Source organism: Anomaloglossus baeobatrachus, chromosome 9 (assembly GCF_048569485.1).
Source record: "Anomaloglossus baeobatrachus isolate aAnoBae1 chromosome 9, aAnoBae1.hap1, whole genome shotgun sequence".
Taxonomy (NCBI): domain Eukaryota; kingdom Metazoa; phylum Chordata; class Amphibia; order Anura; family Aromobatidae; genus Anomaloglossus; species Anomaloglossus baeobatrachus.
In genome coordinates this window covers 20,241,205-20,265,126 of record NC_134361.1, presented here as the reverse complement: position 1 = coordinate 20,265,126, position 23,922 = coordinate 20,241,205, and the positions used below count along the sequence as shown (strand labels likewise).

The following is a 23,922-nucleotide window of genomic DNA, read 5'->3' as shown; positions in this document are numbered from 1 at the left end:
CAGCGGTTATGAGTTTACGTTGGATATTTGTTGAGTTTTGTAAAATTCTATGTGAATTCCATGGAGAAAAATTGTGTTCTGGACATTTATAGATAAATTAATATCAAATAAATTGTCCTGAATTTCACTCGTTTAAGAAAAGTATGGACTTTTTTGTACATTTGTTAAAAACTTCAGGGTAGTTCACTTTTCATTGCAGGTTGCTGTATCTTTGTGAGTCCCAAGAGGACACCACCCTTATGGCATACTTTTACTATTAATGCCCATGGGCACATTGGTGCTAGATTTTCCACAGCGTTTGCTCAAAAACGTCACCACCGGTGTGAATAGAGGTAAAACCGTAATATGATTATACACACGAGAATCATTGACTACGAGTATAGGAGACCATGGACAACTAGGGGAATGTGTGTTGGGGCATTTGTTACTTCTCATGTGTTTGTTATGTGAACATTATCATACCTTACAGATGGAAAAAGTATCATAAAGCGAATCACTTCATTTTCTTACCCGGTGACCTTTTTCTCCTGGCAATCCAGGCAGCCCATCAAAGCCACGTTCACCCTGACATAGAGACAAAGATTATTAACACCCTGGGTGGTGATGGCCGAGAGATAGAAGAACTGGGGTGAATAATATATACCTTACTACCAAATTCACCAGGCAGACCACGAGCTCCATCAGCTCCGGAACGACCCTAAGGCAAAGATAATCCATCAGAGAACATGAACAAGAGATGGGTCCCTCTCCAAGCTCCAGATAGCCATGCTGAGATCTTCTGAAGCCAAAGAGATGTGTCCTTACCCTTCTCCCGGCTTTTCCAGGAGGTCCGGACAGCCCCTGAGGTCCTCTTTGACCCTAGAAAAGTTAAGAATACCTTGTTACATTAATTATATAAGGGTTGGGTTGAATTATATAAGGGTTGGGTTGAATTATATAAGGGTTGGGTTGAAGTCAAAGTAAAAGGCATCAGAAAACACAAGTTTCTAGTTACTCTTCATTCTGGAAAAAATGTTTAATATGGTTTTCGTTAAAATATTCCCAAAATTAGCCATTAGTCATGTCACTGGGTATTAGGGAATCATCCCATTGTAAAGGTGTTGTGTTCATGCTCAGCAGTCGGCCATTGCCCATGTACTTAAGTAGCATTACATGGTGACTGTTCAGTGGACTGATTGTACGTATAGTGCATCCATGGGGCAACGCTCTGTTCTCACTCACAGCTCAGGACTAGTTATGGGTAGTCCGGTTCTTTTTGGAGACCTGGCTCACGTGGCTCCGCTCATCAAAAAGAACCGGTTCTTTTGACTCCTAAGTGGATCACTATTAAATATGTGTTCACCCCAGGTGAACACATATTTAAAATTACGTTAATGGGGCCTAAACCCACCCTATAGCGGCTTGCAGACAGCCAATAAATGAATGAATGGGTGGGGTTTGGTTGGGTGGGTGGGGAGTCAGCCATTGAATTTGGATTTTACGCCCAGTAAGAACCTTTAAGAGAATTTAGTGGTTCTCACTGGAGTGCCGGTTTCCATCGTTCACAGCAGGGAGCCGGCTTTTTGTCTCCGATCATTCCAGAACAACCCATCACTACTCGGGACCCCCACTATGATGTAGGAAGGGGTTGACTTCTTGGAATAGTGTGACAATTTTGAATATAGGAATCCAATCAAATTCCAAGAACAATAATGAAAGGATTGGTCTAAACACTAGCAAATCTTAACAAGGCCAAGATTAAGGCAAAATGTAACCAACTCCAAATAATACAGCAGCTTCCATCCAATAATGAATAGCTGAAGCTCCACAGTATCCATCAATATTAGACATGTCGGAGACTTGTTCCCTAGTAGGTTCTTCTACAATTAATTTTTTTACCACAGCATCTACATATTCTTCTAGATCTCTTGTAACATCTGATTTATTCCTTTTTTTTATTAAATACATTTTGTCTATATTGTATAAAACATCTTGGTTTCATAAATCTCCTAAAATAAAAAGTTGATCACAGAGTGACCAAGTGCTACCATAGAGTCCTCAACGATCAGCCATAATCTGCAGATGGACCAGGCAGTAAGTGTTGCGTTTACCTGCACTGCCCCCGCAGGATAAATGGAGCATTACATGTTATCTATTGGCTTCCCATGTAATGAATGGACAGGTTTGGACATTATTCACCATTAACTTAAATATCGTAATGTTTTTTTCTAACCCAGACAACGTCATTAATCTTTTATATTCGATCATCTTACAGGATCTTTAGCGCAGATAAACTGATCTTATTTGTTGGATTTCAGGATATTACAAAGCAATGTGCTGCTGCTTACTTAATTACCTGAGGACCTATATCGCCTTGTTCGCCCTTTAATCCATTACTTCCTGGGGGTCCCTAAAGAAACATGAATTGATAAAGAAGTAAAACACAAAGAAAATATTATTTAGCAATATCAGTATTTAACATGGACATATTTAACTCCATTGTGAGTACTTACCAGGGGTCCAGATCGTCCCGTATAACCCATTGGTCCCGCAGCCCCACGCAGAGCCAACTGCAGATACAACACAGGTTGAGTACATTACATAAGACACTTTCCAGACATTCATTCCTGAGATGGATTCGTACCCTGGCCTGCTGGAGGATGGCCGCCGCCTGAGCTTCTTGTGCAGAAACTATCGGTCCCTTGTCACCACCACTGGCTCCAAACCGGAACTGCGCGGATCCAATAGTAACACAAGGTATAACATTAGACATATTTTGGTAAAAATATTATTAGAATTGTATTAATTAATTTTTAAGCTCCAGGTGAATATTAATGTCCTTTACACACTGCGCTGTGGTTAATGAGACAACTCCGGACCGTTTTACAAGAATATGACAGATTTAGACATTTTGTATTTTACACTTTTGCTGCTCTTATCAGTTATAATTAATCTCAGGATCTCTAGATGAAAATGATGTCTCGGCCTTCTAGATTCATTCATGAACACTTACAGGAAGCATTACGGAGCTGCCGGGCTGTCCTGGTAATCCATTGGCGCCCGCGAGACCGTGTCTGCCTGGGGGACCCTGAAATTCAAAAAAAGAGTTTATATAGTGAAATGAAATATATAGCAAAAGGCATCAGATTGATTTGAAAACCCTTCTGGACAATCTCCGTACCCTCTCTCCAGGATCACCAATGGGTCCAGGATGACCTTGGATTCCAGGGGGACCGGACTGACCCTAATAAAGAAGAAAAATGGAGAATGAAGAAAGTGAAGATCACAATGAGCATCAGTCAGTTATATTATATTTACTAGACGTTAGAAAACCTGTAAAAGCTACAATATAGCATCATGAATCTCAGGTTATATTTCTGGGATGTCTTAAAACGCGTCATTTTTTTTCTATTGTAATAAAAGATTAATAAAACAGACATTTCTTCTTGGGTTCAGTCATATCCGGCTCTGCTGTCTGTGACCCATTCTCAATAAACACAATAATCAACGAAATCATTGATAATATTAATAGGATTATACATACCGCAGGCCCTTCTGGTCCTGGTGGGCCTTCCACCAACATACCCTGGAAAAGAAATCAAAACAGTGTCATGATCTCACCATTTCCAGTAATTTATCACAGTTACAACAATGAACATCATCCATGTCACTATTCCTCTGTGCAGAGCATCTTGCACACTATGAGATGCTTTGCTGTGTTTTCCTGGGCTGCTGAGCTGTTGATTGATTGCTCATGTGTTTCATCTTTCTGGTAATTGATCTGCTTGTTTACTAAACATGCTCCCACAGAACCCTGCCAGTCGTACATTCTGGTTGTGTTGTTGTGCTGTTGGCCTGTGTTTCTGATAGTGTTCTGATCTTTGTTTTTTGACCATGGACTGTTGTTTGACTCCTCTCTGCCCGCTCTCTGTTCCTGTTGCGACCTCCTCGGACCGTTACCAGACCATGTCTCAGTTTACTCCCAGAACCTATTACGTGCCTTCCTGGAATTCTGACCTGACTACGTCTCTGTATACTCCCTGTATCCATACGTGTCCTCCTATTACCAGACCCCGGTTTTCCTGACTACTCTTCTGTTTGTACTAACCATAAGTAGTAACTGTATTACAAGCCATACATTAGTTAAGGTCATCCTATATTTTAAGTAGTTGTTAGAGGAGCGCTCATTTGGCTGTAAACTTATTCCTTCCGACCTCCCCATATTCACATATGTTCAGTTTGTCCCTTTGTGTATGTGTTCTCAATCCAGGGATGCTGCAGAGATAGGATGCTGCAGACACCCTTGAAGGCTCATCTTCCTTGACTACAAAGGATTGGACATGCAGAAACTCAATATGCCCAATCCTTGTTTTCACCAGTGCCGAATAAAAGTCAGGCACTCAATCTAATACAATTATATATATATATATATATATATATATATATATATATATATGTATATATATATATATATATATATATATATATATATATAAATTTGATCTAAAGTCCAAAGTTATAGTCTTCATTTTGCTTGAAGTTCCTATAGGTGTGTATTGTGTCCACTACAAGAACTTACCGACTCCATGTGAGCTGCTTCCCCTTTTTCTCCTTTCACCCCACGGGGACCACTGATAGCCTGTGGGTAGCACACATATAACCACAAAGATACAGTTACTTAGTATCACTTTTTTTCTTTTTTTTTTTTTTTTTTTTTTTTCTTTTTACTGCACTATTCTAAGTCCTGTTGTGTATAAATACGTGACTCTTCAGATTTTGTGTTATACCATGCCTGATGAAGAGACCTGAGTAGTCTCGAAAGCTTGCAATTATTACCATCTTTTCAGTTAGCCATTAAAAGGTATCAACCACTGAGGACTCTCTGTTCTTTTAAACAATTTTTTTATCTCTACTGGCTAACACGGTACAAAGATATATTTTACTTGTATTAGTATCACTTAGTCTTCTAAGGCGTCTCCTAATTGTTCCCCCTGTGCACACAATGTATTTATGAATATGACATACACCAAAGACGTCACGTGCGGAATATTCCTTAAAGTTATTTTATTACGAGAATTATTTAATAATGAATATCTATATAATTAAGAGAATGTTCTTCAACATTAACATTTTTATTAAAACTCAACTTTTGTATAAAATTATCTTAAAGCAAATAGTGTTATAGCTCATGATGTGCAGATAATAAAGCTCGTGAAGACTTTCTATAAGATATCACTGTACAATGACCACAATAGTGATATCTGACTATACAACGCTCTACATCAGCCAAGCTGCAATGTGCAGGATCCCGTACACACACTTCTGGCACATCATAAACTTCCAGGGCATATCGGGAATGCTATGATGCCATAAGCGAGAGTCAGAAAGAATCCTCTAGATGACATAAGTCACCATTGGATTACTCCATTCTGACATTACAAAATAGAACGTGATGTCATCGCGACATCATCATCTATCTGAGCAAGAAGAGACAAAGCAAAGAGGACAACAGAGAGGGGACATAAGAAGAGGAGTGAAGACGGGATAAGACCCTAACACATATACAGGAGGGCAGGAAGACACGACATTGAAAAGTGGTCAACGACGTAGGATGTTTCCAGGAAAAAATAATCACACGAAGAAATGGAAAATGATGAGCAGAATAAGTGTCAGTGACTGGACATTGAGGGACACAGAGACGAACAAGACAAAGAAACTGAGATGCGAGAAGTAACGAACACCAGAAGGGCCAGAGAAGAAGGAGAAGTACGATGTTCTCATATGATATGTGAGACTTACACCTCCGCTCTCAGGAGTCTCGGCAGAGAGGACTGGACCCAGGTGTGTACTCTCCGAACCCTCATGATAATCCTTGTACACATACTCATAGTCCAACCCGACTGTTGGAATTTCCTCCTCTCCGATCACATATTCCTCTATGAAGGAATCACTACCCTTGACATCTGTAGAAGGAGCATTTTCCTTTTCCTTTTGGAAGGGCAAATAAGGTGAGAATACAGATAAGGAAAGGAATGACAGGAGGAAAAAGTGAGATAAAATACCCAAAGCATTGTACAAGGGCTGAATATGTACTAAGCCTTTATATGTTAACATATGGCGAGAATGTGGAAAATCCAAATGGCCGGGTATGTGTAGGAACAGACTAACACTTGGAAATATATATATTTCGTAAATAGTTAATTTTCGTAAACTTATAGTCCAGGACCATAAGAAAAAGTCCATGCTGTAAAGTCCATCAATGTCTGATAATGGAGCCGGTGGTTACCTGTGGGTTGGGTGGAACTTCTTGAGTGGGTTCTTCCTCCCAAACCTCATAAACATCCTCCCCGTTGGGTGATACAGTATAATCTGGGCTCTGTTCTAGTACGGTGGGCTCAGGGGTCATAACAGGTTCAGTGGTCTGGGCAGGGTCCTTAATAACCAAGGTAGGTACGGAATTTATAGGAAAAGAAGACAGCATGGAGGAATAGCAAGAAAGGAGAAGATAAAGTGGAGAATGGAGGAAACGGGTGGAAATAAATGAGGGTCCAGCGATTGAAGGTCAAGAGATAGAGGGAAAAAAATAAAATTGCAAGCATTAGTTTGTTATCAATTTACTCCTCACACTTGAGGAGAACAAGGTCTTGTCCCCATCATACTGTAGATTTACTCCGATGGATCATTATCAACCACGTGACCAATGTCCATTGAGCAGTAGATAATGGATCCAATCGTAAATCATGCCAGATGATGTCCTCCCATCCAGCAATGGGGGATGTGGGACTCAAATCATTCATTTATTCAATGTAACAACAGTTACACAAGAGTGAAACATGAGAGCCCTGAAGAAGCAGAACAACCCAACAGTATCGTGAAAAAAGCCGATTTACCGTGGTCAATTGCCATTATTAATTATATTCAGGTCTTTACTATGTTTGTGCCAATATGTATCATCTATAATGAGGCAGAGGATTAGAGGGCTGGTGGGATGGTGGGCATCGTTCTGTTCAGAGGTCTCTTGTTTTGCTTGGACAACAATGAATGAACCCAAAGCTCAGAGCAGGAAGCACAGAATGAAAAACACGATGCAAAACGAGGACAAACAAATATCATCAACATCTCCATGTAGAAGCCCATATCCAGTAAAAGCCAGGATCATGGGGTAACTGTGGGGGAGCGGGTGTCATGTATGTCAGATCACGCCCCTGGGATCTGCATACTTTGTTTTTGCTCTACCTGCTGATAACCATTCCCCACGTTCCTCCTCTTGGCGGCGGCATACTTTTTCTTGGGCTGTGCTTTGCCCACAGATTTTTTCACTGGGGTGTTTCGCTTGGTGGGGACTTTGCCCATAGAATTTTTCACTGGGATGTTTCGCTTCGTGGGGGCTTTGCCCATAGAATTTTTCACTGGGGTGGCTTGCTTGGTGGGGGCTTTGCCCAAAAATTTTTTCACAGGGCTGTTTCGCTTGGTGGGAGCTTTGCCCATAGAATTTTTCACTGGGGTGTTGCGCTTGGTGGGGGCTTTGCCCATAGAATTTTTCACTGGGGTGTTGCGCTTGGTAGGGGCTTTGCCTGCAACACCATTTTTCGCTTTGCCAGTGCTCTTTGCAGGAGGAGGCACCTTTGACTTCGACTTGGCTGGTGGCTTGTGATTTTTGGCTTTATTTTTCTGCCAATGGCCATGGCAGGTAAGATTAGGAGGAGGACATGGGGTGTTCAGGGCAGGTAATAACAATGAAGAACACATGGGACACAGACAAAAAAAAAACGGATTGGAGAAAAAGAGAGAAAAAGAAACATGAATAAAACATGTGATGAACAGACGACGGTCAATGGATGCAGGAACTAGATGTTGCCCAGCAAGGAAAACTAAGGGGAGTACTCTGATCCATCCAGACAATCAACTGTCCTAACATCAAAACAGTGGAGAAGACAATGTTCCGCATCTTCTCCACCGCTCCTACATAATGGATTCTGCTTCTTCAAGAAGAAAAGTTATTAAGGAAAGAAAACACAGGAGGGAACGTCCGGGCTCAATTTACTTACAAAACAACTTGTCCAAAAACAATGTCTCAAAGTTTGTGACAATTGGACAGTTATGACGTTCTGGAAATGGAGTGTATGCAGAATCCCATTAACCATGGGATGAAGAACAAATTAATTTAAGGAAATAAATAAATAAAATTCATCAAATATTTGGCTCTAAACAAGTTAACTGAGTGCTAAAGAAGCCCAAAAAAAGCCAAAATAAATAGAAATAAAATCCAAGCCGATACACAAAATACACACACAAAAAAAAGAAGTGACAAATATGACTTACAAACAATTATGTTAGAAACAGTGTACATACAGTAAACATATACGTCAAAGAATGGAATACAAACACATCCAGGAACAGACGAGCACAAGATGGAGGCAAATAAAAAAAAATAAATCACAAATTATATGTATATTAGTTATTGTGGAAAAAACCTACAGAAAATAAAAACAGCTAAGAAAAATAGTTAGGTTTTTTATCCTATTTTGTCTACTGTAGATGACTATAGGTCTGAGGTACGATAACAGCAATTCAGCTGAGAATTGATCTATAAGGAAGAGGAATTGTCAGCCAAATATATACATACGGTCTAGTGGTCAAAGTCAAAACTGCAAAATCTATTTTTCTGTTTTGACATAGAAAGTGATAAGGAAAAATTAAAAAAAAAATCTTTTAAAAAATGTTTAAAATTTTAACTTTAACAGAATTCTGGAAACATTGGAGGTTTGTATTTTAACAATTTCCTGAATTCCACAGACGTTCTAATAAAAAAAAAGATATTAAAAACAGACTACAGGGCTCCACTTTTTCCAGCAGAGTTTTGATTTCTTTGTGATTTTCTTCCATTTTATACACAAAACAATACAAATATTAGCGACTGAATGATGATTAATGATGAGACTCACAATAGGATAAATGGACACATACACGATGGAGATTACACAAATCATGCTCTATAATAGCGTGCAAGGATAAAAGCATAAAATGGACAGATTTACCCTGTCTCACAAGAGAAATAGGATAGACATGGCACCTCTAATCTTGATTAAAGGAAAAAAAAAATCAACATTTTTATTCCTTTAATATAGTGCAGTCAGCATATAATACAGCACCTTGATTTTACAATTGCTCATTTTGCCTTACTACCCAGTTAATTCTTCTCTTTTCTCACTCTATGTAGAAACAGTAAGTCTCTTGTCCGATCATGAATTATTCCCTTCTTCAACTCCTGACCCATCTCCTTCCTCCACTCTGCCAGGGACTTTTAGGGTATGTGCCCACAGGAGCTCGCACCTGCGGATATATCCGCAGGTTTCCTGCAGCAGCTCCCCGGTATCCGCAGCTATACATAGTTGTGGGATTCCAGCAAAATAGCTGCAGAAAACCTGCGGACATTCATGTGACTTACCTGCGGAAGTCCCGGTCTCTATAGACATAGTGGAGGGCCGGGATTTCCGCAGGTAAATCCACAAGAATAATTGATATGCAGTTGCGTGCGGCTGCGGGACATCCGCAGCATATTCCGCAACCGCACATACCGCAGCATTGACACAGACACTCCCCATGTCCCATAGGAGAACATGGTGAGTGTCTGTACATGCTGAAACCTGTGGATTTATCTAGTAAATCCAGATAAATCCGCAGGTTTTCCGTGGCAAAATCCACAGGTACGAGCTCCCGTGGGCACGTACCCTTACAGTGGTGACTAATGCAGCAAATAGAGACTTCCTGTTTCTTCATGGAGCTTAGAAGTATTCGGCTAGTCAGTTTTTACTCATGTGATATCTTAGGCCTAATGTAAAACAGAAGAATTAACTGGGTAGAAATGCAAAATGAGCAATTGTAAGAACACAGTGCTATGTAATATGATGACTGCAAAATATGAAGAGGATAAAAACTTTGATGGGAGTACTTTATCCATCTCTAGATCCTTATCTATTAGTCTGTGATCAGATGGAGTATTTCTGTACTTCTGACCCGTGTTCCTGGCTGGGCAGCCTCCAGTTATACAGCTATACATGCCAGATGGGATGACGGCACACATGACACCAGGATGTACAGACTGACACACCCACAGGTTACCTGCTCCGCGGCGCCCCCTTCAGGGGCACTTGCAGTAGGTGGGGCAGACGTCCCTTCCTCCTTATTGTCATAATAGTATGGATATTCATAATACTCCACCTCTTCCTCTGCGTACTACATGTGCGGGAGGAGGGAGAGGGTAGTAAGCCAAGGAGACAGATAAGAGCGTCCATTCTGGACCTGTTACTAGAGATTGAGAAATGCTGGAATGATGTCGGAGACCTTGTCTAGACTGCGCCGGTCTACACGGCTCAAAAAAATACCATCATCAAATTGGACAAACATCACAAATAAATTTGCTTCTGTTTTTCAGCTCCATTCTTACATTCTACATCATTGTAGAAGACAAGGTCTCCACCTCATTCCACCACTGATGTTAGTAAGATCAGCACTGATCTCGTTGCGCTCAATCTCAAAAATTTTACCATGAGTAATACTGTAAGAAAGATACCGAGTAGACAGGAGAAGGTGACAGGAGTGGAAGGAAAGTGACAGGGATGTCTATAATGTGTATGTGATGGCCGCAGTACGGGCCGTGTAATGTGGTTTGTCCACGTAAATGGCCGCATCAGGTTCCTGCACCAGTCTGAATGTGAAGTGGATGGAACATGAGTGAAACATTGACCCTAATGGGCTGAAATATGGGACGTGAATCACAAAGAATGAAGGCCGATTATAACTCTGATGTCCTCGCTCCGGACATGTGGTCGATTATATAGAGCATCTTTATCCTGCAATTAAGGTGTAACCGTCCTTTCATTAGAAGTTTCAGAATAAATTGTGTGTATATGAGGAATAACACTATATACTCCCGTTATATGACTTGTATCCTGCATGTTCAGCCTTTTGTTATCTTTATTTCTAATATATTTCATACACAGTCCCCAGAGAATAAAGGAGATCATGCCCCCTATCTGTAGCACAGGACTGAGCAGTGTAGCTGTGACTTCAGCTCTGGGCGATCCACCATCTTTATGTTTGTGTCTGTGTCTTTCTGAAGCTGCTCCCTCCTCCTTCACCTCTGATGGCAGCTGTAACCTGATCACTCAGTGAACTGATAACCTGTTATTGAAGATGGATTTTACTAGTGAATTTAGAGTTAATGATCCGTGAAGGAGGAAAACACTGATGAGTCATATATTTCTTCACTTGTACTATTGGTTTATGGACGAATTTTGAAAGGACGGTTACTCTATAAGTCAGAATCCGATGCTGAGGACAAAGAACCACGTCAGGATATGGATCCTCCATCAGTGAGAAGCAGAATGGAGACCGGAGAGAGCTGAAGGACGTGAGGATTTGATTTATTGTAATGTGTGCAGCAGAGACACCGGAGAGACAGAGAACACAAGACGACCCTGGGACCCTGATAATGTGGGGGGACCCCGGGGCCACGCCCGGCTCCGTACTTACATCTTGCCTTGTGTTGGGGTCCTGGGCCTGAGGAGTGTTCAGAAGAGCAGAGTCGCAGTCCGGACTGTAGTGTTCACAGTAGTCATAGGCCGCCTGAGCATTTTTAGCTATAAGTAGTTGTTGAATGTCGCCCTGAGGAGGAAGAAGAAGACATAATCATCCATTACAGGATTACATGACCCGAAGCAATAGAAAATCAGCACAGAAAGAGTCTTCATCTCTAATGGGGTGTCCAATGGCTCAAAGTAACGGGACTATTGCTCCCTATGGTGCTTCAGTTCTATGCGTTAGACCCGTGAATAGATGTAGAAATATTCCAATATTACACCAGTGTGAATGCGGCCATAGAATATAATACATAGAATATATAAATACTCCTGCAGACAGGACCCACTGCTGTATATCTGCACAATATAAGACCATGACGTCTCACTACAAGTCATACAACCTGGGTAAGATCAAATCCATCACAGCGATGCACATTTATTATAGATCTGAAGGCAGAGGCTGCAGACGTGTAATCCAGGAGCGACATTATGGTGAAAATATCCGTATATTTCGTCAGTATTAATAAAGTCATAAAGACGACATGAAACACATCATCCCACGCGTTTCTAACCCAACAAGTGGAAAAAGCTTCTGATATTCAGAGAGGAGGCACAAGGAACTAAAGACCATCAGGAAACGGCCGAGGTGGAGATTTCAATCTCTAGGTCACTTTTGGTGAAGATCCCACAAGGAGGCTAAACTGCGAGCGATATAATGGAAGCTAGAGCTGCCCTTACATGTGTCCATCTGCTGAAGACCACACAGAATGGCGTCACTGGCGGCCGACGTCCCATTATGTCACTGGCACATCGTATCTGACAAACAGCGCCAGTTCTAGGTTTATATAAAAAGCCCATCTGTATATGACTTATGTATAGATTTTATGTAAAACTCAGCACAGGAGGAAGCTGTTATTGTAGGTTTTACTTATGCTGCTCTTTAGCGCCATCCAATGTACATGGCCGGCGGCTGCAGGATCTGTCGGTTACATTTTGTTTCCCCATATTTATCAAAAGTTCCATAAAAATTATTTGAAAAAAAAAAAGAAGTTGATTAATACAATCCACCACAAGAGGGCGCTCCTGCTCATTGATTTCTATATAGAAAACATTAAAATAAACCACCACAAGAGGGCGCTCCTGCTCATTGATTTCTATATAGAAAACATTAAAATTATCCACCACAAGAGGGCGCTCCAGCTCATTGATTTCTATATTGTGAAAACATTAATACAATATTTTCTTATTTATCCCAGTAATTATTATTATTTTTTATGGTTTGTTTTTTTTTAGATATGTTAAATGTTATATAATTCAAGTCAATTATAGCATAATGTTTTCCATATTTGTATAAGATACTTTGTCAATCTTTTGCCTATCCCTTTTACTCTTGCTTAACCTTATTGACCCCCTTTTTTAAACTTGTTTTACCCTTCCCTTTAACTTTTGTTTCCTCATATTTATGAAAACTTTCAATAAAAATGATTTGAAAAAAAATAATTCTATAACTACTTGAAACCCCCCCACAAAAAACAGTAATACAATCCACCGCATGAGGTCGCTCCTGCTCATTGATTTCTATATAGAACACATTAATATTATCCACCACAAGAGGGCGTGCCTGAGCATTGATTTCTATATAGAAAGCATTAATATTATCCACCACAAGAGGGAGCTCCTATGCATTGATTTCTATATAGAAAACATTAATATTATCCACCACAAGAGGGCGCTACTGCTCATTGATTTCTATATAGAAAAAAATTCTTCCCTGAACGTCCCCTATAACCGCCCCTATCCCCCCAGGTATTTTACATTAAGTATTAAACTCCGTATGTTTTGGTTGTGGAATGTAAGCATAGATGATACGTATTGATCTCATTTAGTAAGATGTACATTAGTGATTTACTGTGTTATTTAGTACTATATGCATAAATCATAAAGAGTTCTCTTATTTTTCATTGCTAGGAATACTTCCCCCTCCCCCTATTCCTTCCCATTTTCTCAAATAATATTCTTCTAATAAGATGTTACCTCATTTACCCTTATTCACGCCCCCACAAGTTAAAAGTATTTATCTGTAATGTCTGTGTTGGAAAAAATCTAATAAAAATATGTTGTACCAAGAGGGCGCGCCTGAGCATTGATTTCTATATAGAACACATTCATATTTTTAACCACAAGAGGGCGCTCCTGAGCATTGATTTCTATATAGAAAACATTAATATTATCAACCACAAGAGGGAGCACCTGAGCATTGATTCTATATAGAAAGCATTAATATTATCAACCACAAGAGGGAGCACCTGAGCATTGATTCTATATAGAAAACCTTAATAGTATCAGCCAAAAGAGGGCTCTCCTGAGCACTGATTTCTATACAGAAAGCATTAATATTATTAATTATTATTATTATTATTATTATTTATTATTATAGCGCCATCAATTCCATGGCGCTTTACATGTGAAAGGGGTATACATAATTGGGGCAAGTACAATAATCATAAACTATACAAGGCACAGACTGGTACAGGAAGAGAGAGGACCCTGCCCACGAGGGCTCACAGTCTACAAGGCATAGTGAGGATACAGTAGGTGAGGGTAGAGCCGATTGTGTGTCGCTGTATTAGACTGAGGGTTACGGCAGGTTGTAGGCTTATATTATCAACCACAAGAGGGCGCTCCTGCTCATTGATTTCTATATAGAAAGCATTAATATTATCAACCACAAGAGGGCGCTCCTGTTCACTGATTTCTATATAGAAAGCATTAAAATTTTCAACCACAAGAGGGCGCTCCTGTTCATTGATTTCGATATAGAAAGCATTAATATTATCAACCACAAGAGGGAGCACCTGCTCATTGATTTCTATGTAGAAAGCATTAATATTATCAACCACAAGAGGGCTCCTCCTGCTCATTGATTTCTATGTAGAAAGCATTAATATTATCAACAACAAGAGGGCGCTACTGCTCATTGATTTCTATGTAGAAAGCATTAATATTATCAACCACAAGAGGGTGCTCCTAGGCATTGATTTCTATATAGAAACCATTAATATTATCAACCACAAGAGGGCTCCTCCTGCTCATTGATTTCTATGTAGAAAGCATTAATATTATCAACCACAAGAGGGTGCTCCTAGGCATTGATTTCTATATAGAAAGCATTAATATTATCAACCACAAGAGGGCGCTCCTGTTCCTTGATTTCTATATAGAAAGCATTAATATTATCAACCACAAGAGGGCGCTCCTGTTCACTGATTTCTATATAGAAAGCATTAATATTATCAACCACAAGAGGGCGCTCCTGTTCACTGATTTCTATATAGAAAGCATTAATATTATCAACCACAAGAGGGAGCACCTGCTCATTGATTTCTATATAGAAAGCATTAAAATTTTCAACCACAAGAGGGCGCTCCTGTTCATTGATTTCGATATAGAAAGCATTAATATTATCAACCACAAGAGGGCGCTCCTAGGCATTGATTTCGATATAGAAAGCATTAATATTATCAACCACAAGAGGGCGCTCCTGTTCACTGATTTCTATATAGAAAGCATTAAAATTTTCAACCACAAGAGGGCGCTCCTGTTCATTGATTTCGATATAGAAAGCATTAATATTATCAACCACAAGAGGGAGCACCTGCTCATTGATTTCTATATAGAAAGCATTAATATTATCAACCACAAGAGGGCGCTCCTAGGCATTGATTTCGATATAGAAAGCATTAATATTATCAACCACAAGAGGGCGCTCCTGTTCACTGATTTCTATATAGAAAGCATTAATATTATCAACCACAAGAGGGCGCTCCTGTTCCTTGATTTCTATATAGAAAGCATTAATATTATCAACCACAAGAGGGCGCTCCTGTTCATTGATTTCGATATAGAAAGCATTAATATTATCAACCACAAGAGGGCGCTCCTGTTCACTGATTTCTATATAGAAAGCATTAATATTATCAACCACAAGAGGGCGCTCCTGTTCCTTGATTTCTATATAGAAAGCATTAATATTATCAACCACAAGAGGGCGCTCCTGTTCACTGATTTCTATATAGAAAGCATTAAAATTTTCAACCACAAGAGGGCGCTCCTGTTCATTGATTTCGATATAGAAAGCATTAATATTATCAACCACAAGAGGGCGCTACTGCTCATTGATTTCTATATAGAAAGCATTAATATTATCAACCACAAGAGGGCGCTACTGCTCACTGATTTCTATATAGAAAGCATTAATATTATCAACCACAAGAGGGCGCTCCTGTTCCTTGATTTCTATGTAGAAAGCATTAATATTTTCAACCACAAGAGGGCGCTCCTGAGCATTGATTTCTATGTAGAAAGCATTAATATTATCAACCACAAGAGGGCGCTCCTGAGCATTGATTTCTATGTAGAAAGCATTAATATTTTCAACCACAAGAGGGCGCTCCTGAGCATTGATTTCTATGTAGAAAGCATTAATATTATCAACCACAAGAGGGCGCTCCTGAGCATTGATTTCTATGTAGAAAGCATTAATATTTTCAACCACAAGAGGGCGCTCCTGAGCATTGATTTCTATATAGAAAGCATTAATATTTTCAACCACAAGAGGGCTCCTCCTGCTCATTGATTTCTATATAGAAAGCATTAATATTATCAACCACAAGAGGGAGCACCTGCTCATTGATTTCTATATAGAAAGCATTAATATTATCAACCACAAGAGGGCGCTCCTGTTCCTTGATTTCTATGTAGAAAGCATTAATATTTTCAACCACAAGAGGGCGCTCCTGCTGATTGATTTCTATATAGAAAGCATTAATATTATCAACCACAAGAAGGCGCTCCTGCTCATTGATTTCTATATAGAAAGCATTAACATTATCAACCAAAAGAGGGCGCTCCTGCTCATTGATTTCTATATAGAAAGCATTAATATTATCAACCACAAGAGGGCGCTCCTGAGCATTGATTTCTATATAGAAAGCATTAATATTATCAACCACAAGAGGGCTCCTCCTGCTCATTGATTTCTATATAGAAAGCATTAACATTATCAACCAAAAGAGGGCGCTCCTGCTCATTGATTTCTATATAGAAAACATTAATATTATCAACCACAAGAGGGCGCTCCTGCTCATTGATTTCTATATAGAAAGCATTAACATTACCAACCACAAGAGGGAGCACCTGAGCATTGATTCTATATAGAAAACATTAATATTATCAACCAAAAGAGGGCGCTCCTGCTCATTGATTTCTATATAGAAAGCATTAATATTATCAACCACAAGAGGGCGCTCCTGAGCATTGATTTTTATGTAGAAAGCATTAACATTATGAACCACAAGAGGGCGCTCCTGTTCCTTGATTTTTATGTAGAAAGCATTAACATTATGAACCACAAGAGGGCGCTCCTGAGCATTGATTTCGATATAGAAAACATTAATATTATCAACCACAAGAGGGCGCTCCTGAGTATGGATTTCTATATAGAAGCAATAATATTATCAACCACAAGAGGGCGCTCCTGCTCACTGATTTCTATGTAGAACACATTAATACACTCCACCACACGAGGGCGCTCCTGCTCACTGATTTCTATGTAGAACACATTAATACACTCCACCACACGAGGGCGCTCCTGCTCTTATTTTTCCTTGTCTTAATACCAAACAGGAAGTGACCCCTGCGGCCATTTTGCTGGAGAACACTGGGAGATGAAAGCGCACGATCACCGCCTGCAGCAAGGGGGGGGGGGGAATTAAAAACGGAGTTGAATGGAAATGCGGAGGGGCCACGGCAGAGCTGAAGACCCCGCCCACAGCCCCGCCCTGGTACACGGAGAGGTTCTTGCACCGAATTAAATAAGACCCCGGCTACGGATTTTCACTCCAGGTATTTATTGAATCAGTATAAAGCGCCATTGCGGCCACGTATTTACTTTATAGCGCTAAATCCTGCTGACAGGTTCTCTTTATACCTGAATATGTTATCAAGATTCAACAGTAGATGGCGCTCCCCCTCCTCCTCCTTCGTTACAGTCTATGAAATATATTCTTCACCACCAGAGGGCGCCTTGTCTCATGTAATTCATTTATGTACCTAATGAATATGAAGCACTGTCTGAATCCTCCAGCAGAGGGCGCTCCTTCTCCAGAATCTCCATAAGGCTACTTTCACACATCCGGATTTTTCCTCTGCGGCACAATACGGCGTTCTGCAGAAAAACCGCAACCGGCTTTTGTAACGCCGATTGCGGTTTTTTTTTGCATTGACTTACATTAGTGCCGCATTGTGCCGTAGGGGCTTGCGTTCGGTCCGGTTTTTGCCGCATGCGGCAGATTTAGCCGATGCGGCGGCCGGATCGAACGTACCCTGCAACGTTTTTTGCTCCGGCAAAAAACACCGCATCGCGCCGCATCCGGCCGCTGCGGCGCATTTTTCAATGCATCCCTATGGAGGCCGGATGCGGCGCGATGCGGAAAAAACCGCATCCGGTCGCCGCATGCGGTATTTTCCACTGCGCATGCTCAGTAGCATGCCGCAACCGGAAAAAACCGGACCGGCCGCATGTAAAAACGTATGCAAAGGATGCGGTGTTTTCACCGCATCCGTTGCATAGTTTTCACAGCCGGATTGAGCCGCAGGGCTCAAACCGGATGTGTGAAAGTAGCCTTAGGCTACTTTCACACATCCGGTTTTTGCTCTGCGGCACAATACGGCGTTCTGCAGAAAAACCGCAACCGGCTTTTGTAGCGCCGATTGCGTTTTTTTTTTGCATAGACTTACATTAGTGCCGTATTGTGCCGCAGGGGCTTGCGTTCGGTCCGGTTTTGGCCGCATGCGGCAGATTTAGCCGATGCCGCGGCCGGATCGAACGTTCCCTGCAACGTTTTTTGCTCCGGCAAAAAACACCGCATCGCGCCGCATCCGGCCGCTGCGGCGCATTTTTCAATGCATATCTATGGAGGCCGGATGCGGCGCGATGCGTAAAAAAACGCATCCGGTCGCCACATGCGGTTTTTTCCACTGCGCATGCTCAGTAGCATGCCGCAACCGGAAAAAAACGGACGGGCCGCATTTAAAAACTTATGCAAAGGGCTACTTTCACACATCCGGTTTGAGCACTGCGGCTCAATCCGGCTGTGAAAACTATGCAACGGATGCGGCGAAAACACCGCATCCTTTGCATAAGTTTTTACATGCGGCCCGTCCGTTTTTTTCCGGCTGCGGCATGCTACTGAGCATGCGCAGTGGAAAAAACCGCATGCGGCGACCGGATGCGTTTTTTTCCGCATCGCGCCGCATCCGGCCTCCATAGGTATGCATTGAAAAATGCGCCGCAGCGGCGAGATGCGGTGTTTTTTGCCGGAGCAAAAAACGTTGCAGGGAACGTTCGATCCGGCCGCGGCATCGGCTAAATCTGCCGCATGCGGCCAAAACCGGACCGAACGCAAGCCCCTGCGGCACAATACGGCACTAATGTAAGTCTATGCAAAAAAAAAACGCAATCGGCGTTACAAAAGCCGGTTGCGGTTTTTCTGCAGAACGCCGTATTGTGCCGCAGAGCAAAAATCCGGATGTGTGAAAGCAGCCTTAGGTGAATGAAATACAACTGAGCACTCAGTGTATGTGATTAATTACAGAGAATATGGCATATAATATATATTCTGCCTATACTGGAGCCTGGAGAGGTGCTGGCTTATATCTCATTATATGATCCATTGTCACCTCCAGGTGACACATTGCAGCCTCACTCCAGCTTTATTTTTTTTCAGTCACTTTTTAGGGATCTCGTATGTAAGTGCACATAGTCCCATACTCACCAGGCGGCGGCTTCATCCGCTTTCAGTCCCTTTATAGGGATCTTGTATGTAAGTATAATGCACATAGTCCCATACTCACCAGGCGGTGAGTATGTCCCGCTCCAGCTGCTCCTGCACTAGGTATCGTTTTTTGTAAATCGCCGGATCATTGATTCTTCTGGAAGTGACTCTACTCAATAGAAGTCTATGGGACCCAGAATGGGGCTGCGGAGCTTTGCTCTGAATTCCCATAGACTTGCATGGAGATTTAATAAAGTGACCTCCGCTCCTCACAGCACCCTCTGTGTGATTTGGCGCTCACAGCTGCAGTCACTTGGTGCCAGAGGGAGGTGAAATCGGCCACCGATGAGGATGTGATTGCATAGGTTACACTCACATACGTGATCCCAACAGATAAAGAAAAATGCTGGAGTTTTGCTGTAACTCTGATTTTTACCACAAGGGGGCGCACACTAATGTTGATACTTTTTCAGGATTCCTCCACAAGGAGCATACTTAGAGTAGTTGTAAAAACCCGTCATCATCTGTCCACTGGGGTCCGACCACTGGGACGTGCATGATGTTCAGACCGTGGCACATTTATAGCCGGAGCTGCAGATCGATTGCTGAACCGCTGCGAGAGCAGCCGCGTATATGATGACTGGAGTGGTGGCTGCACTCATTGGCGTAACTAGAATTTGATGGGCCCCGGTGCAAAGTTTCGAAGCGCCCCCCCTCTCCACCGACACTTGGGGTACGGGATAATCTCACCGACACTCGGAGTACAGGATAATGATGCTGACACTTGGCTCTTTCCCTCAGTACCCAGGTTTCCCATGATCTATAATCCCTCTATCAGCACCCAGCTTTCCCATGCTCTGCTATACATCTTTCCCTCAGCACTCAGTTTTCCCATATAAGAGCATGGGAAAGCTGGGTGCTGAGAGAAGATGTCCAGCAGAGCATGGGAAAGCTGGGTGCTGAGGGAAGGAGCCTTTTTTTCCTCGGCACAAAAAATTACCATCCCCTGCTTGTGTCTTTGTCCCCCCTCGTATATAATTCTTCAAATACAATAATGGCCCCCACATAGCCTTCCATATAGTATAAAGGGTCCCACATAACCCTTCATATATTAGAATGCAGCTCCATAGTCCTCCATGTATTATAATGCATTTCCCATAGTCCTCCATGTATAAAGTAGCCCTTATAACCCTCCAATTATTATAATGCAACTTCCATAGTCCTCCATGTATTATATTTCAAAATAGTACTTCATATATTATACTGCACCACATAGTCCTCCATATATTATGATGCACCCCCATAGTCCATGTATAAGGTAGCCTCCATAGTCCTCCGTATATTATAATGCAGCATCCACAGTCCTATATGTATTATAATGCAGCCCCATAGAACTTCATATTGTATTATGCGGCCCCATACTCCTCCATGTATAATGCACCCCTATAGTCCATGTATAAGGTGTTCTTCATATTACATTATGCAGCCCCATAGACCTCCTTGTGTAGTGCAGCCCCATAGGCCTCCATGCGTAGTGTAGCCCCATAGGCCTCCATGTATAATGTAGACTCATAGGCCTCTATATGTAGTGCAGCCCCATAGACCTCTATGTGTAATGCAGCCCTATAGACCTCTATGTGTAATGCAGCCCCATATACCTCCATGTGTAATGTAGCCCCATAGACCTCCATGTATAATGCTGCCCCATAGATTTTTATGTATAATTCAGCCCCCATAGGCTGCTGGCTACCGTGCACTCACTGATTAAAAAAAACAAACAATAAGCCTTCACCTCTCCTTGTCCCCCGCTGCTCCGTCCTCACCTCTCTCCTCGTTCCCCTGCAGCTCCGGTCACTGTCCTCCTGCCCTGCGCTCTGTGTTCTGCAGTCGTGACGTCACCGCCGTCGGCTGCACTGTGACGTTGAGCGCAGGCACAGGGGGAGAATGGTGGAGCATGGAGCTGAGCGCTCCATGCTTTACCATTGGTGTGTGTAATGACGGGTGAGGGGGGGGGGGGGCCCGATGCTGCCGCTGACACCAGGTCCCACGACTCATATAGTGGCCATGTGGTCTGCCACAGAACAGCGCAGCTCCTCTCTCAGAGAGGAGCTGGCTGCTGATCTGCAGGCCGGGCCCCTAAGCCTGCGGGCTCAGTCGCGATGGCGACCCCTGCGACCGCGGTAGTTACGCCCCTGGCCGCACTGAGGCTCCTCCAACAGGAATAAATGCCCCATTGCGCCAATCAGTGCAGGTACGGCGGTTGGACCACCACGAGTATCTAACTATTCGCACTCGCTATACCAGTAACGAGTACTGTGTAATACTCGCGTGTTCATTCACACTAGCGTGTGCAATGCAAGTCAATGGGGAACACTCGCAAAATGAATGAATACACGAGTATTAGACAGTTCTCGTTATGAGTATAGCGAGTAGGAATAGTTAGATACTCGCTCATCTCTAGATATCACCTATACTGGGGTAAGATAACTTGTTCTCACCAGGCGAGCCCTTAATTTCTGTTATCTGAAAAAAGTATGTAAACTCTTCATTTAAAATCACCATCTTTATGATGAAATAAATAATAAATAATAATAATAAATAAATGATCAGATATTTTAATTACATTCAAGTTTGGGAATTTTACTAATATCACTACTCACAAATCAATTATATGTTAATAAAAATGTAAAAGTCAATAAAAGCAGCGCCCCCCTGTGGTGAAGAGGGATAATCTATTTTCATTGGAGCAGGCCCGTTGCAAACTGTGTACTGCATAGTAGGACTGCAAAGGGCTAGAAACAATAGCATATTATCCAACTTCAGCAGTATGTGGGGTCCATCATACTGTATGTGGGGGCTGTGGAAACATCATACTATGTGAGATGGCTGTGAGAACATTATTCTGTATATGGGGGCCATCACATTGTGTGTGGGGAGCTGTGAGGGGCATCACACTGTGTGGGGGGAGCTGTGAGGGGCATCACGCTGTGTGGGGGGAGCTGTGAGGGGCATCACACTGTGTGGGGGGAGCTGTGAGGGGCATCACGCTGTGTGGGGGGAGCTGTGAGGGGCATCACGCTGTGTGGGGGGAGCTGTGAGGGGCATCACGCTGTGTGGGGGGAGCTGTGAGGGGCATCACACTGTGTGGGGGGAGCTGTGAGGGGCATCACACTGTGTGGGGGGAGCTGTGAGGGGCATCACGCTGTGTGGGGGGAGCTGTGAGGGGCATCACGCTGTGTGGGGGGAGCTGTGAGGGGCATCACGTTGTGTGGGGGGAGCTGTGAGGGGCATCACACTGTGTGGGGGGAGCTGTGAGGGGCATCACGCTGTGTGGGGGGAGTTGTGAGGGGCATCACGCTGTGTGGGGGGAGCTGTGAGGGGCATCACACTGTGTGGGGGGAGCTGTGAGAGGCATCACGCTGTGTGGGGGGAGCTGTGAGGGGCATCACGCTGTGTGGGGGGAGCTGTGAGGGGCATCACGCTGTGTGGGGGGAGCTGTGAGGGGCATCACGCTGTTTAAGGGGAGCTGTGAGGGGCATCACGCTGTGTGGGGGGAGCTGTGGGGGGGCATCATGCTGTTTAAGGGGAGCTGTGGGGGGGGCATCACACTGTGAGAGGAGCTGTGGGGAGCATCACACTGTGTAAGGGAGCTGTGTGGGGGGAGCTGTGGTGGGCATCATGCTGTATAGGGTAGCTGTGGTGGGCATCACGCTGTGTAAGGGAGCTGTGTGGGGGGAATGGCACTGTGTGGAGGGCAACATACTGTACGGTGAGCTGTGGCGAGGTATCACATTGTGTGAGAGGAGCTGTGGGGGGCATCACGCTGTGTGTGGGGAGCTGTGGGGGGAGCTGTGGGGGCATCATACTGTGGGGGGCAGCTGTTGATCAAAATACAGATCGCCATTACAGGGCCTGATCGCACCTCCATTACAGGTCCCCATCGGCGCGAGGGACATGCTGCAGCTGGACCCCACATACCTGCTGTGTAGCAGTATCTGCCGGGATCCGTGAACTCAGAGATGTCTTTTCCTAAGGCCTCTTTCACACGTCCGTGTCTCCTGTACGTGTTTGGTCCGTTTCCTCATGTACCGGAGATACGGGCACACGTAGACCCATTAAAATCAGTGGGTCTGTGCTCACGTGCGTGTTCTGCCATGGACCGTGTGTACGTGTGGAGCATACGTGTCCTCCACATGTAGACATGTCCGTTTTCTCTCCGGCATCACGGGTGTCACACGGAACGCAAACGTGTCACGTAACACAAATGGACCACATGGATGTGTTCCGTGTGACAAGCACCAGAGAAAACACATGTGTCTGCGATAAAAAAAAAAAATGTACTCACCTTCTCCAGCCCTGCTGTCTCTGCCGCTGCTGTCACTTGCTGCCGACCGCCGCTCATTATGCTCATTGCATATTCACTTCACTGCAGCCGGAAGCAGCAGCAGCGGGGAGTCGGCAGGATCGGAGACCGAAGATCAGCACCATGGACAGCGACGCCAGGGACAGGTGAGTAGAAAGTTCCC

The 23,922-nt window shown here is 43.1% G+C and overlaps 1 protein-coding gene across 3 annotated transcripts in view; it reads right to left on the bottom strand.

The window, feature by feature from the left end:
• The window catches only part of COL11A2 (collagen type XI alpha 2 chain), a 110,328-nt gene that overhangs the window by 43,290 nt on the left and 43,116 nt on the right, over window positions 1-23,922 (bottom strand). Inside the window, exons 5-20 of one of the 3 annotated variants that reach the window (XM_075323219.1) lie at window positions 11,515-11,646; window positions 10,102-10,215; window positions 7,516-7,650; window positions 7,216-7,290; window positions 6,266-6,412; window positions 5,779-5,967; window positions 4,559-4,618; window positions 3,524-3,565; window positions 3,161-3,223; window positions 2,993-3,067; window positions 2,624-2,710; window positions 2,493-2,549; window positions 2,336-2,389; window positions 805-858; window positions 644-697; window positions 511-564 (exon numbers count right to left, since the gene is read on the bottom strand). In XM_075323219.1, coding sequence (XP_075179334.1) covers window positions 511-564; window positions 644-697; window positions 805-858; window positions 2,336-2,389; window positions 2,493-2,549; window positions 2,624-2,710; window positions 2,993-3,067; window positions 3,161-3,223; window positions 3,524-3,565; window positions 4,559-4,618; window positions 5,779-5,967; window positions 6,266-6,412; window positions 7,216-7,290; window positions 7,516-7,650; window positions 10,102-10,215; window positions 11,515-11,646 — 1,392 coding nt within the window. The remainder of the gene's footprint in view (window positions 1-510; window positions 565-643; window positions 698-804; window positions 859-2,335; window positions 2,390-2,492; window positions 2,550-2,623; window positions 2,711-2,992; window positions 3,068-3,160; window positions 3,224-3,523; window positions 3,566-4,558; window positions 4,619-5,778; window positions 5,968-6,265; window positions 6,413-7,215; window positions 7,291-7,515; window positions 7,651-10,101; window positions 10,216-11,514; window positions 11,647-23,922) is intronic. The other 2 variants (XM_075323217.1, XM_075323218.1) reach the window with 2 other exon arrangements.